This window comes from Curcuma longa, chromosome 4, assembly GCF_044706935.1.
Source record: "Curcuma longa cultivar G26 ecotype Majalengka, Jawa Barat chromosome 4, ITB_CL_G26_1.1, whole genome shotgun sequence".
Classification (NCBI taxonomy): Eukaryota; Viridiplantae; Streptophyta; class Magnoliopsida; order Zingiberales; family Zingiberaceae; genus Curcuma; species Curcuma longa.
This window is the reverse complement of record NC_133864.1, coordinates 2487936-2498318: the sequence shown is the minus strand read 5'-3', so window position 1 is coordinate 2498318 and position 10383 is coordinate 2487936. Positions and strand designations below refer to the sequence as shown.

The following is a 10383-nucleotide window of genomic DNA, read 5'->3' as shown; positions in this document are numbered from 1 at the left end:
ATTCCGCTGCAAGTTATTCTGATAGAAACGAACGATCGAGAAAAGCGACAACGCGCTATTCACCCCCCTCCCCGCTCAAGATCTTACAAATAGAATAAAATAATAAAGGTTGAAGACAATTTGAAGGTTATATAAGAAAAACTAAGAGGAGCCCATGAGGGTAAGCAAAATTATGCAATCATTCTAACATTCCCTTAAGCTTCCTTCTTGAATTCATAGCATAGATTTAGATTAATGTGTTAGGACCTTGAGGAATCGACTAGAGGGGGAGGGGTGAATAGTGATTAACTTACAAATTCAAACTTTCTACTCTTGCTAATTCCTTAATAAGCACAAAAAAGCAATGTTATGCAGTGGAAATAAATACATAAACAATTTGATACGTGCCAATTATCGCTAATAAAATGATGTAATATGGTTTAAAATCAATATTCATACTCTACGATCTACAACTCATCAATGAGTCACTCCTATCAATCTTTCTCCATCTTGGATGCTTTCTACTCTTCCAAATTAGAGCTTAGAGGATTAGGCTACAAGAAAAGCTCAAAGGATTTTTAAACTAAATTTCGTCGGCCTTCAAAAGCTCCTCTCTTATTCCTCCTTTTATAGCTTTCAATCTCTTCAACCTTCACTTACTGTTCTATTGTTTTGTCATTAATTAGTCAAATGTTTTCCCATCACTTCTACCTACAATTTGTCAATGACTACCTCAATCAACTAACTTCCACCATTTATCGATTGATCTCCTAACAGACACTAGAACATTTAACTATTGTAGTTTTAGCATGTAAGATTAATAACTACTTTAGATTTTTTGTGTTGTCATTAGTCAATTGAAATTCACCAGCAATTAACTGAACTTAAATCAATCAATTGCTAAATCAACTTGGCTCCAAATAAATCTATTTGTGAACCGCCACTTGAGACTCAATTTATCAATGACTAAATCCATTCACTTATATAAACACTCTATACAATTTGCCAATGACTACCTCAATCAACTAACTTTCATCATTTATCGATTGATCTCCTAATAGACACTAGAACATTTAACTATTGTAGTTTTAGCATGTAAGATTAACAACTACTTTGGATTTTTTAGTTGTCATTAGTCAATTGAAATTCGCTAGCAATTAATTGAACTCAAATCAATCGATTACTAAATCCACTTGGCTCCAAGTATAAACACTCTATTTGGGAACCACCAAGCCTGAGTTGACTCAATTTACTAGTTGACTAGAAGCACCACGAGTCGATTGGAACCCCCACCAATCAATTGGAACCCTAACTATAGCCATCCTAATGATTGAGCCTTTGTTTAAGTTGAATTTACCTCTCCCAAAGATATAAGTCTCTCAACTCAAATAGCTTAAATAACATCTTACTTAGACAACTTGACTTTGTCAACAAAATCAGATTATTTATCTCATATATACATCAAACCTTTAACTCGTTTCACATGTCTTCCTTCATACTTCACTTACATAATTTGTATTCATTGAGCTACCATCAAAGTTGCACCTCGATGCTCTTTAACCCACAATCCCTTGAATATCTTATTCCATCTTTCTCCAATCTCTAATAGATGTCAAGCTACCTAGCTAGCCAAGTTAGCTACACTAAGTCAAGCTCACCACTTCGATACTTCTCATTTTAGAATTTTCTTCATAGTCCACCGGACCAAGTCATTAAATGTGTTGTCATGCTCGCACTAAGTCATTATTCTACTTCTTGGTAACGTGCTTGTTGGTGACATTCAACTTCCGGTTATTATTATCAATTTTAGATCTAAAATTTTTTATGCTATAGCTAAGCTAAGCTAGCTACAGCTGTTAAATAATACTATCTTCAATTGTCTTTTGAACAATGAATATGAATGACAACACATTTTTAGCAGCCCAAGAGCCAATTCAAAGTTGACATTTCCTACAAAATCGTAAGCAACACATCCTCACGGATAAGCATCTATCCATGGCTTCCCCACCATTGCCAAAGCTCTTCCTGCTCTTCACCGCCATGGCCATGGCAGCATTGGCGCAGCACAGTAGCGTCCACCTCCACTTCTACCTCCACGACATCCCCAGCGGCCCCAACGCCACCGCCGTCGTGGCCGCGTCCGGCCCCAAGCCGGCGCCCAGTGCGGGACCGCCCTCGCTCTTCAACTTCGGCGACGTGGTGGTGATCGACGACCCGCTGACGGAGGGGCCGAACCTATCGGCGTCGAAGCTGGTGGGGCGCGCGCAGGGCTTCTACGTCCTGGCCTCGCAGGGCCCTGCCGACCCGGCGCTGCTGCTGACGACGAGCCTCGTGTTCACGGAGGGGCGGCACGCCGGCAGCACGCTGGTGATCCTGTCGCGGGACGCCGTGCTGGCGCCGGTGAGGGAGCTGCCAGTGGTGGGAGGCAGCGGGGCTTTCCGGTGGGCCCGGGGATACGTCCTCGTGAAGACCTACGCCTTAAATTCCACCAACGGCAACGCCATCTTGGAGTGGGACGTGTATGTCCACTACTAAATTAATTAGTTAATTAGTCATTTAATTCCGAATCGTTTATGACAAACTGTTTGTTAATCCATCCATTAAGTAGTTCATGGTGATCAAATAATTTTGTTTTGTTTTTTCTTAATAATGAAACCTTAGTCAAATCCATGGAGTTTTTATAAGTCAAAATGTTTAACACAAATAATTAATTTTCAATAAGATAAAACTTTTACAAAATCTTGAAAGTAGAGAGAACAAGTAGCCTTATAAGTTTCTAAAGAGAATAAATGATATATAAAATAATTATAACCTTAACCCCTATACATAAAGACTACAAAAGAATACAAGACAAAAGAAAGAGCTATGAAATGTTTGTAGGATAGTAGCTTTGTTGTTATTCTTTGTTGCTTAATCATTCATTATAAGACAAGTTCTATTATAGTCTTTGAAATGAGTATGAATAAGCTCCAATCAGTTATTTTGTTTTACCATTCTAGGAATCAATCGACTGAAACATTGATCATGGAAACTCTATCTGTTAATTATTATCTTCAATCAACTCGATACCTATCCAAGTCAACATCTATCCTAATGGCAAAAACTTGATGGTTAGAGCAATTTTGGCAAGAGTTGAACAGTGTTCAAGAGCATGTAGCACATTGGGCATGGGTATGGTAATAGTGGTTATAATTAGGGGTGCAAACAAGTCGAATCGAATCAAATAATATAAAAAATATTGATATTCGAATTCAAGCTCGAAACATATATACGATATTCGAATTCGATTCGAAGCTCGAAAATATCTATAATTTTGGCTCGAGTTTGATTTGAAATATGATTCGAGCTCGAGTTCGATTCAAATTATTCAAACCTTAATTCAAAGAGAATTAAATTTTAATTCGAAATGTCTTAAATTATTCGAGTTTGATTCGAATTATTCAAACTTTAATTCGATCAAAATTAAATTTTAGTTCGAAATGTCTTAATTCGAGCAGCTCACGAATAATATTATATAGATTCGAATTCGGCTCGAAATATTATCGAACATGTTCGAGTTCGGTTCGAATTTGATAATTTCAAATACGAATCAAATATTATTCGAACTAACTCAAAAAGCTTGCGAACAAGCTCAATTTGTTTAGGATTTGCACCCCTAGTTGCAATGCCTCTAACTCATACAACTCTTTTAATGATTTTTAGCAATCAACAACCTCTTTGATAAGATAATTAAACAAAATAAGGAACTGTTACTACCGATGCCCAAAATAAATAAGTCTAGTTTATTATTATTTATATTATATTAGGTATTAAATTTTTAATAAAATTAATTAATTAATCAAATCATCGAACAGGAAATGAAGGTGCATATGTTGGATTAAAATCAGATTAGGGTTGAATGAAGGTGTTGGATTAAAATCAAATTGGGGTTGAACAAAATCTATCAGGTAGGTACGAAAATAAGAAATATATTGGTCCAAACTGAGATTAATTTGGATCTGATTTGGTCTAAGTTATGGTTGATATAAATTTAATTAGATTAAATCGATTTAATTGATTTAAAACCAATTAAGAAATTTTTGAAAAAAAATAGTTTCTCGCTTTCACCACCTCATGAGCAAGCCTCCATGCACTAGCTTCTTCTTCTTCTTCTTCTTATCTTTTTCTTTTCGTCTAATTTTCTCCTTCCTCCTTAATTTTTTCTTTCCTAACTATAACTTAATTATTTTTCTCTTTTCTTTCTCCTATAAAAGTTCTTTTCTTTCTTCTTCTTCTCAAAAGTTGCAGCACTCATTCGCCCCTTTCTCTGCTCTAAATGGTCTAGACTGCTCTAAAGGGCCAACTCTCTGCAGGTCAAAACCAATTCAAATTAAGTTTTTCTGCCATAAGATATCTTGACATCCTGTAGGAAGTCCCACAACTTCGCTAATGTATGAGAAGATGTGTTGTAGGGCAGAAGAGAAGATGTGTTGTATTTTATTAGCGGCGTAGGATAAGGTAGCACGGCAACTGGTGGAGGAGGAACGAACAAATTCACCGGTTTCCTCCCTTGAACATCAGAAGAAAATCTACTCGCCCTCACCATTTGTTTCCCCGGCCAGCTTGTACCGCATCACTATCTTGATGCGGAAGCATGTACTGCTTTAGCGGAGGCTTAAGTGCCTCTTTGTTCCTTTCAAGTTCCGTTAATTTTCGCCGGAGATAGAAAATGTAAGCAAGATGGCGAGTCATGGGATCCCATAGAAGCTTGAGACATTCTATCGGTACAACGTATGATGCATGCTGCCAGAATATAATACTTGCCATTGCAGAAGCAACAAGATCAATCCACAAAAGCAGACAAAACAAAACTTGTCAACTCTCTGTGAGCTAGGCCCTTGGAGAGGTAGGCTACGCTTAAACTGCAAAAATGTCAAAACATCAGAAATTATTGTGATCATAATTTATTAAGACAAAGTAGTAGTTTTCTGAAGATAATTTTAGATGGTGAATGCCTGCCTTGTGATTTGATGCTGTATTTCACCATGAAGCTTTCTATTGACTATTCCTTTACGTAGTTCTGCACTGAATGAATGTTCATTGATCATCTGAAAATTCGGGTCAAGCTGGATTTAGAACATAATCATTGTCCATATAATGTAAGAATTAACTATAAGGTAACAAAAGTAGCATGAAGTTTTTTTGGGCCGTTTTTATAATTTTGTTTTAAATCAAACTGTCAGATTATACATGTGTTAGCACTAAATATCGATCCTAAAATTGCATTTATCTGTGGAAATCATATCTATTAGTATTGGCAAATGGCAATTCCTCTAACAAGTGAATTTAGATTGGCATTACATCATACAAAATTGATTATAGTATAATCCATCAATAGCTCAATTCATAGCTCAAATAGAAATGGAGAAGACAAAGCATATAATCATGTCAGAATTAGAAGAAAAGGTTTGAAATGGAACAGAACACTACTTTCAGGGCGGCTACGACTACAATACCAACCTAGCTCAAAATGTTTATACGTGGTGTTTTGTTTTAAAAGTGAGACTGATGTCCACCACGGGGAGAGCTTTTAGTCCGTCGGCCGATGTAATCCTGGAGCTGCTGCTTGCGATTGCCGACATCGAGGAAATCAAGCTTGTGTTGCTGCTTAACCTGGTCTCCGAACTTCAGCACAGCATCATGGAGGGAAGCCTGGGAGATCTCAACAGGTAGCTGCTTCTGCCGACGACATTCAAGCGTGTACTCAGTCCAACACGCCTTGTTGAAGTCGGCATCGCAGAGTGGTGTGTAGAGACTAGCAGGCAAGAACTTCTCGTCGATCTGGGCCAACTCAGTCTCAAGCTGATGACGGGCTTCGCACAGCTGAAGCTCAAGGTCATCAATGGCAGCTTTAAAATCACGACGAAAATCGTCAAGCCGCCTAGTGAGGTCGTTCCGCTGTGCTTCAATCAGGGCGAGCAAGGCCATCTCCTCTACGGTGAAGTGCTCCCCGCCCCTCCGGGCGAGCCGATCCTGCTGAGCAACCAGCGACAGGTCGTTCTGGCCGTCGGGAGTCCTCAAGAAGTTGAGAAAATTGTAGAATTGGTCGGCTGATGCACTGCTGTAGGAATCAAAATGGTGGTGAAAGATACCGATCTCCAGCACACGCTCTAACTTAACTGCATCATCGTAGTTCTTTAAAGGACGGAGCAGCTTAGCAAGTAAGGCATCAGTGTAGCCATGCAGCAGATAGGTTTCAGGCTGGAACACACAAGCAGGAACGCCAAGACTCTGCAGAGCGGTAGACATCTCTTCAATGTACGCAATGTGTGATTTCCTGGCCATGATCTGCAAAACAGTGTCAGGAAAATCAAAGAAAGTATACAATAATGTAAGGAATCGGGAGCACAGTGTGCCAATAACCTCCCACCTGGAGAAGGAATGCAATTGCAGATGTATGCAAGAAGAATATAGAGAGACGTAAGGAATACAAATTGAACATATGATAAAAGAAGAAGAAAATAGATAACTACCAGCTGTAGCAGATTCTCCTTGGCAGGCAAAGAGATATGCGAAGACCGTAATTTTTCTTTGCATATATATAGAAGAAGAGCATGAGTGCCAGAGAGAGTTGACACTGTAACCGAAGAAAAGAAGTTGAAAGGTCTCTTTAACTGGACAGAGCCTTTGGAAATGGGCGTTGCCTTCGGAAATGTAACACGAAGCTTATGCCGCAAAGAAACCATGCAGCCTTATCTAGAAAAAGACTCCCTTCTGTGTTCTCCTGATTCTCCTTTGTTTTTTCTTTAGAGAAAAAATTCGAAGGAGGTTTTAAATTATAAAAAATATTTTGATACAACCATGAGCTAGATTTTGATCAGAATCTTCAACTTTTAAGAAAATCCAAGTGTTCTTTTCCACGATCTCAACGCTTGCTGATCGTTAAATGTAAATTTGCATCAAGCAAAGTTTATTCTGAAATTAATTTATTTTATTACGCATAAGTGAAAATATTGACCAAGATAATTTTAACATTAATTTATTGTGTTTAAATTTATCCTTAGCAATCTAATTCCACATTAGATTTCAAGTCAGTCTGATGGAATTTAATGACCTAATGACTATTCAATTGGATGGAATTTTGAAATTAAAAAGATTTAATCAGATACCTTTAATTTGTTTTCAAAAAATATTATTGACATTTTTCAGGATCTCATCGCTCTAGTCAACTAAATTAATATATATTTATTTAAAAAGTAGGCCATAATTTTAAGAAGAACAAGCATATTATCAACTCGCATGTCTCGTCGTTATCTATCACAATTGAGTTCTGAGAAATTTCTGAACTTGCAGCCACAGATTCAAGTAACTTCTTCATTATCAAAGGGAGAAATTTCAGATGACGACCTCTTCTCTTCCTTTAGTCTCCACATCTAGTGTGGTGCCTACGAGCAATGTCAAATTTAAGTCTGTTTGAGAATTTAACTCGGACCTCGGCCGAGAACATTCCTGGAGAGGATTAGGTCCAAAGAGTTTGAATTAGTAGCTATGCTTAACGTGCATGCAATGAGCTAAAAACATAGAACCTAGACTAGCTGCATTTGTATCAAAGAACATATTATCATGTCCCAAGTTACCAAAAAATAGACAAAACTGAACAAGCATACGAAACCACACCAAGGATAACATAAGACATACCTAGTGGGAAGAACTAGCGTGGACGGGTTAGAAGATGCCTGTGAAGCTACCAGTTTCGGGCAGGCTCCGTGATTGTGTAGAGCTTAATTGATGGCTTAAAGATAGATGCAAAGAGTAACTTAAATATTGCATCTTCTGGCAAAGAGTTCCACCACCGCTCCTCTGCCTCAACAACTTGTAATGTTGGTACAAGCTCGTTGGTTAGCCGTGGTGGCCTTAAGTTAGGGCATTGACGGATTTTGATCTCAACAAGGGAAGGCAATGACAGATCGTTGAACCATAGCTGTTCCAAACTGTTCAATTTTGAGAGGGAAATACACCTTAATTTGGGCAGACACATTCCGTCTGTCTTAAAATATCCCTTGATTATCGTTTTTAGCTTCTCACAGCGAGAGACTTCCAGTTCTTCTAGACAACCAAGCTGACTGATCATTTCTTCTGCAAAGACAAATCCTATCAATCAACACTCGCACAAATTTATTTTTCGCAGATTAAAGAAGCTAGGAGCAGCAACAACGTTGTAGTAAGAAAAGATACGCTCTAGTTTGGGATGGTGTTCTAGGTGCAAGAGCTGCAAGTGTGGATAAGTATTCTCCTTTCCCACCTCAGAAATAATTATGCACCTCATCTCTTCACAATTCCAAACCCAACATTCTTCAACGCACTTTGAACGATTTTTCCTTTAATACAACACAATGAAACAATTTAGGGGCAAGAAAGTGAGTCTACTTAGTCAAATGGTTGACTACCACCCAAATAAAATCATGTCCCTCTTAGACCTTGAAAGGCTAAAAACAAAATACAAATAAATTTTATCATGGCTGATCACAAACCCAGATAAAGGAAAAGGATTATATTACATTGTCAATCAATGTCAAATAAAAAGCAAATATTATGTATAAATCGATCCAACTATTATACTAATACTAAAATATTCTCCGGAAAAAATATATTGCAGCTTGGGATCTCCACTCTGATGTTCTCTGATATTGTGCTATAATCTTCTGACACACAAAACACTGAGTTAGGAAATTAGCTGCATCTCTCTTCGTACCTTGCTACTAATAGGACCTCTTAAGGTATTTATACATCCAAGCACTATCTGGATGCAATGCAGAATGAGAATAAGGAGCCCCTCTCAAAATTTCCTCCTTAAAACGGCATAATTTCACAGGAGAACTCTGGCTTAGAGCCCTCCTCTAACTCACCAACAGCTGATTAGAGGTACAAGCCATCCACCTAGAAACTCAATCTAATAACCAACCAAAATGTATTTTGAGATGAAAAGCAGCAACGAAATCTAACTTTGAAAATTGCAGATCAAATCAATGAAAACCACCTTAAGGAGAGTCAGCATCCTTCGAGACTTGCTCAAAGCAAGGGGGCTAATTTAATTTACCACTGAGTTGGTGGATATCTTAGCTGGTGCATTATAGAGAAGTATTTCGCTATATTTTATTCACTAGATGCAGAGAATTTTTAGCCATATTTTGTAGCACCAACCATCCTAAGGAGTGGTATTGCAAGAGGTTAGAATGTCACAATCATGGTGTAAATTTTCATACTTGTTGGCACCAATGGTGTAGCTAGGGCTGGGTTATACTGGGCTTCAACCTAATGCAGCGCAGCAATTAAAACCAATATATTATTTTACAGTGCAGCCCAGTCAATCCAGTCCAGTGCAGTCTAAAGCCCAATGTAGCCCAACAATTGAAGCCTAAGGCAATTAAAATCCTGGCTACACCATTAGTTGGCACGGACAGAAACGAGCATAATGGTATTGGTGGAACATACCATTCCATCCGCCGATCGACATCGGCATAGGGCGGAAACTCTCGAGGCCGCCACGAGGCAATGAGGCATCGCATGAGGCCACAGTGAGGTCCCATGGTCAACCCTCCACAATGTCGCGCGATGTCGTGGCGACCTTACTTGACCGTGAGGCAACAAGGCCTCGCACGAGGCCCCACAGTCAAACAAGGTCACTACGAGGCAACAAGGCTACGCGCATCCTCCGTGATGTCTTGCATGACCTTCGTGATGCCTCACTACCTGGCACGACCTCCTCAAGGTAGCGGCTTGACGCCACGAGCCCGTGACCTCGCGACAACATTTTTCTTTTTTTTTTCTTATTTCATTTTTTTACTTTTTAACTGATTTTTTATTTTTTTAATTATTAATTTCTTTTTCTTTAAATTTTTTATTTTTCCCTTCTTATTTTTAAATTCAAAGATTAGAAAAAAATATTTTTTCTTTGTTAATTTCTTTCTTAGAGAAAAAATTATTTCTTCAAAGATAGAGAAAAAAAACTTCTTTAAGAAGATAGATAATTAGGAAAGATAAATTAATTAATTAATATAATATAACTCTAATACTATTTTAATTAAATTAATTTTTTAATATAAATTTAGTTTAAGTTTAGATAAATTCAATGTATTAATGTGTCTATATAGTGGACTCCAATTAATTCTAAATTGACTTTTATTTAATTCTAATTGTTAAAATATTAATTTTATTTATTTATTTATTTTAAAATATATATATATTTAAAATACAAAATTTTTAAATAAGATAAAATTTAATATTTAAAAGATTTTATATGTTCTAACTTTTATAATATCAATAGAGATCAAGAATTAAAGTTATTATTCAAGAATTATTATACTCAATATATCAATCCTTATCCATTTATTATTTTACTATACAATAAAACATTTATACAATATT

General features: G+C 37.3%; 2 protein-coding genes and 1 pseudogene across 2 annotated transcripts in view; 1 reads left to right on the top strand and 2 right to left on the bottom strand.

The window, feature by feature from the left end:
• The first annotated feature begins 1959 nt into the window (after positions 1-1959).
• LOC141825904 (dirigent protein 21-like) lies at positions 1960-2521 on the top strand. The gene has a single exon (XM_074713172.1). It carries the CDS (start codon positions 1975-1977, stop codon positions 2512-2514), a length of 540 nt encoding a protein of 179 aa, XP_074569273.1. The 5' UTR covers positions 1960-1974; the 3' UTR covers positions 2515-2521.
• A 3008-nt stretch (positions 2522-5529) lies between these two features.
• Positions 5530-6601, bottom strand: LOC141826061 (uncharacterized; annotated as a pseudogene).
• An 801-nt stretch (positions 6602-7402) lies between these two features.
• The window catches only part of LOC141827771 (putative pectinesterase/pectinesterase inhibitor 51), a 7540-nt gene continuing 4559 nt past the window's right edge, over positions 7403-10383 (bottom strand). Inside the window, exon 2 of the transcript XR_012601705.1 lies at positions 7403-7467. The gene's annotated coding sequence lies outside the window, so the exon portion shown is untranslated. The remainder of the gene's footprint in view (positions 7468-10383) is intronic.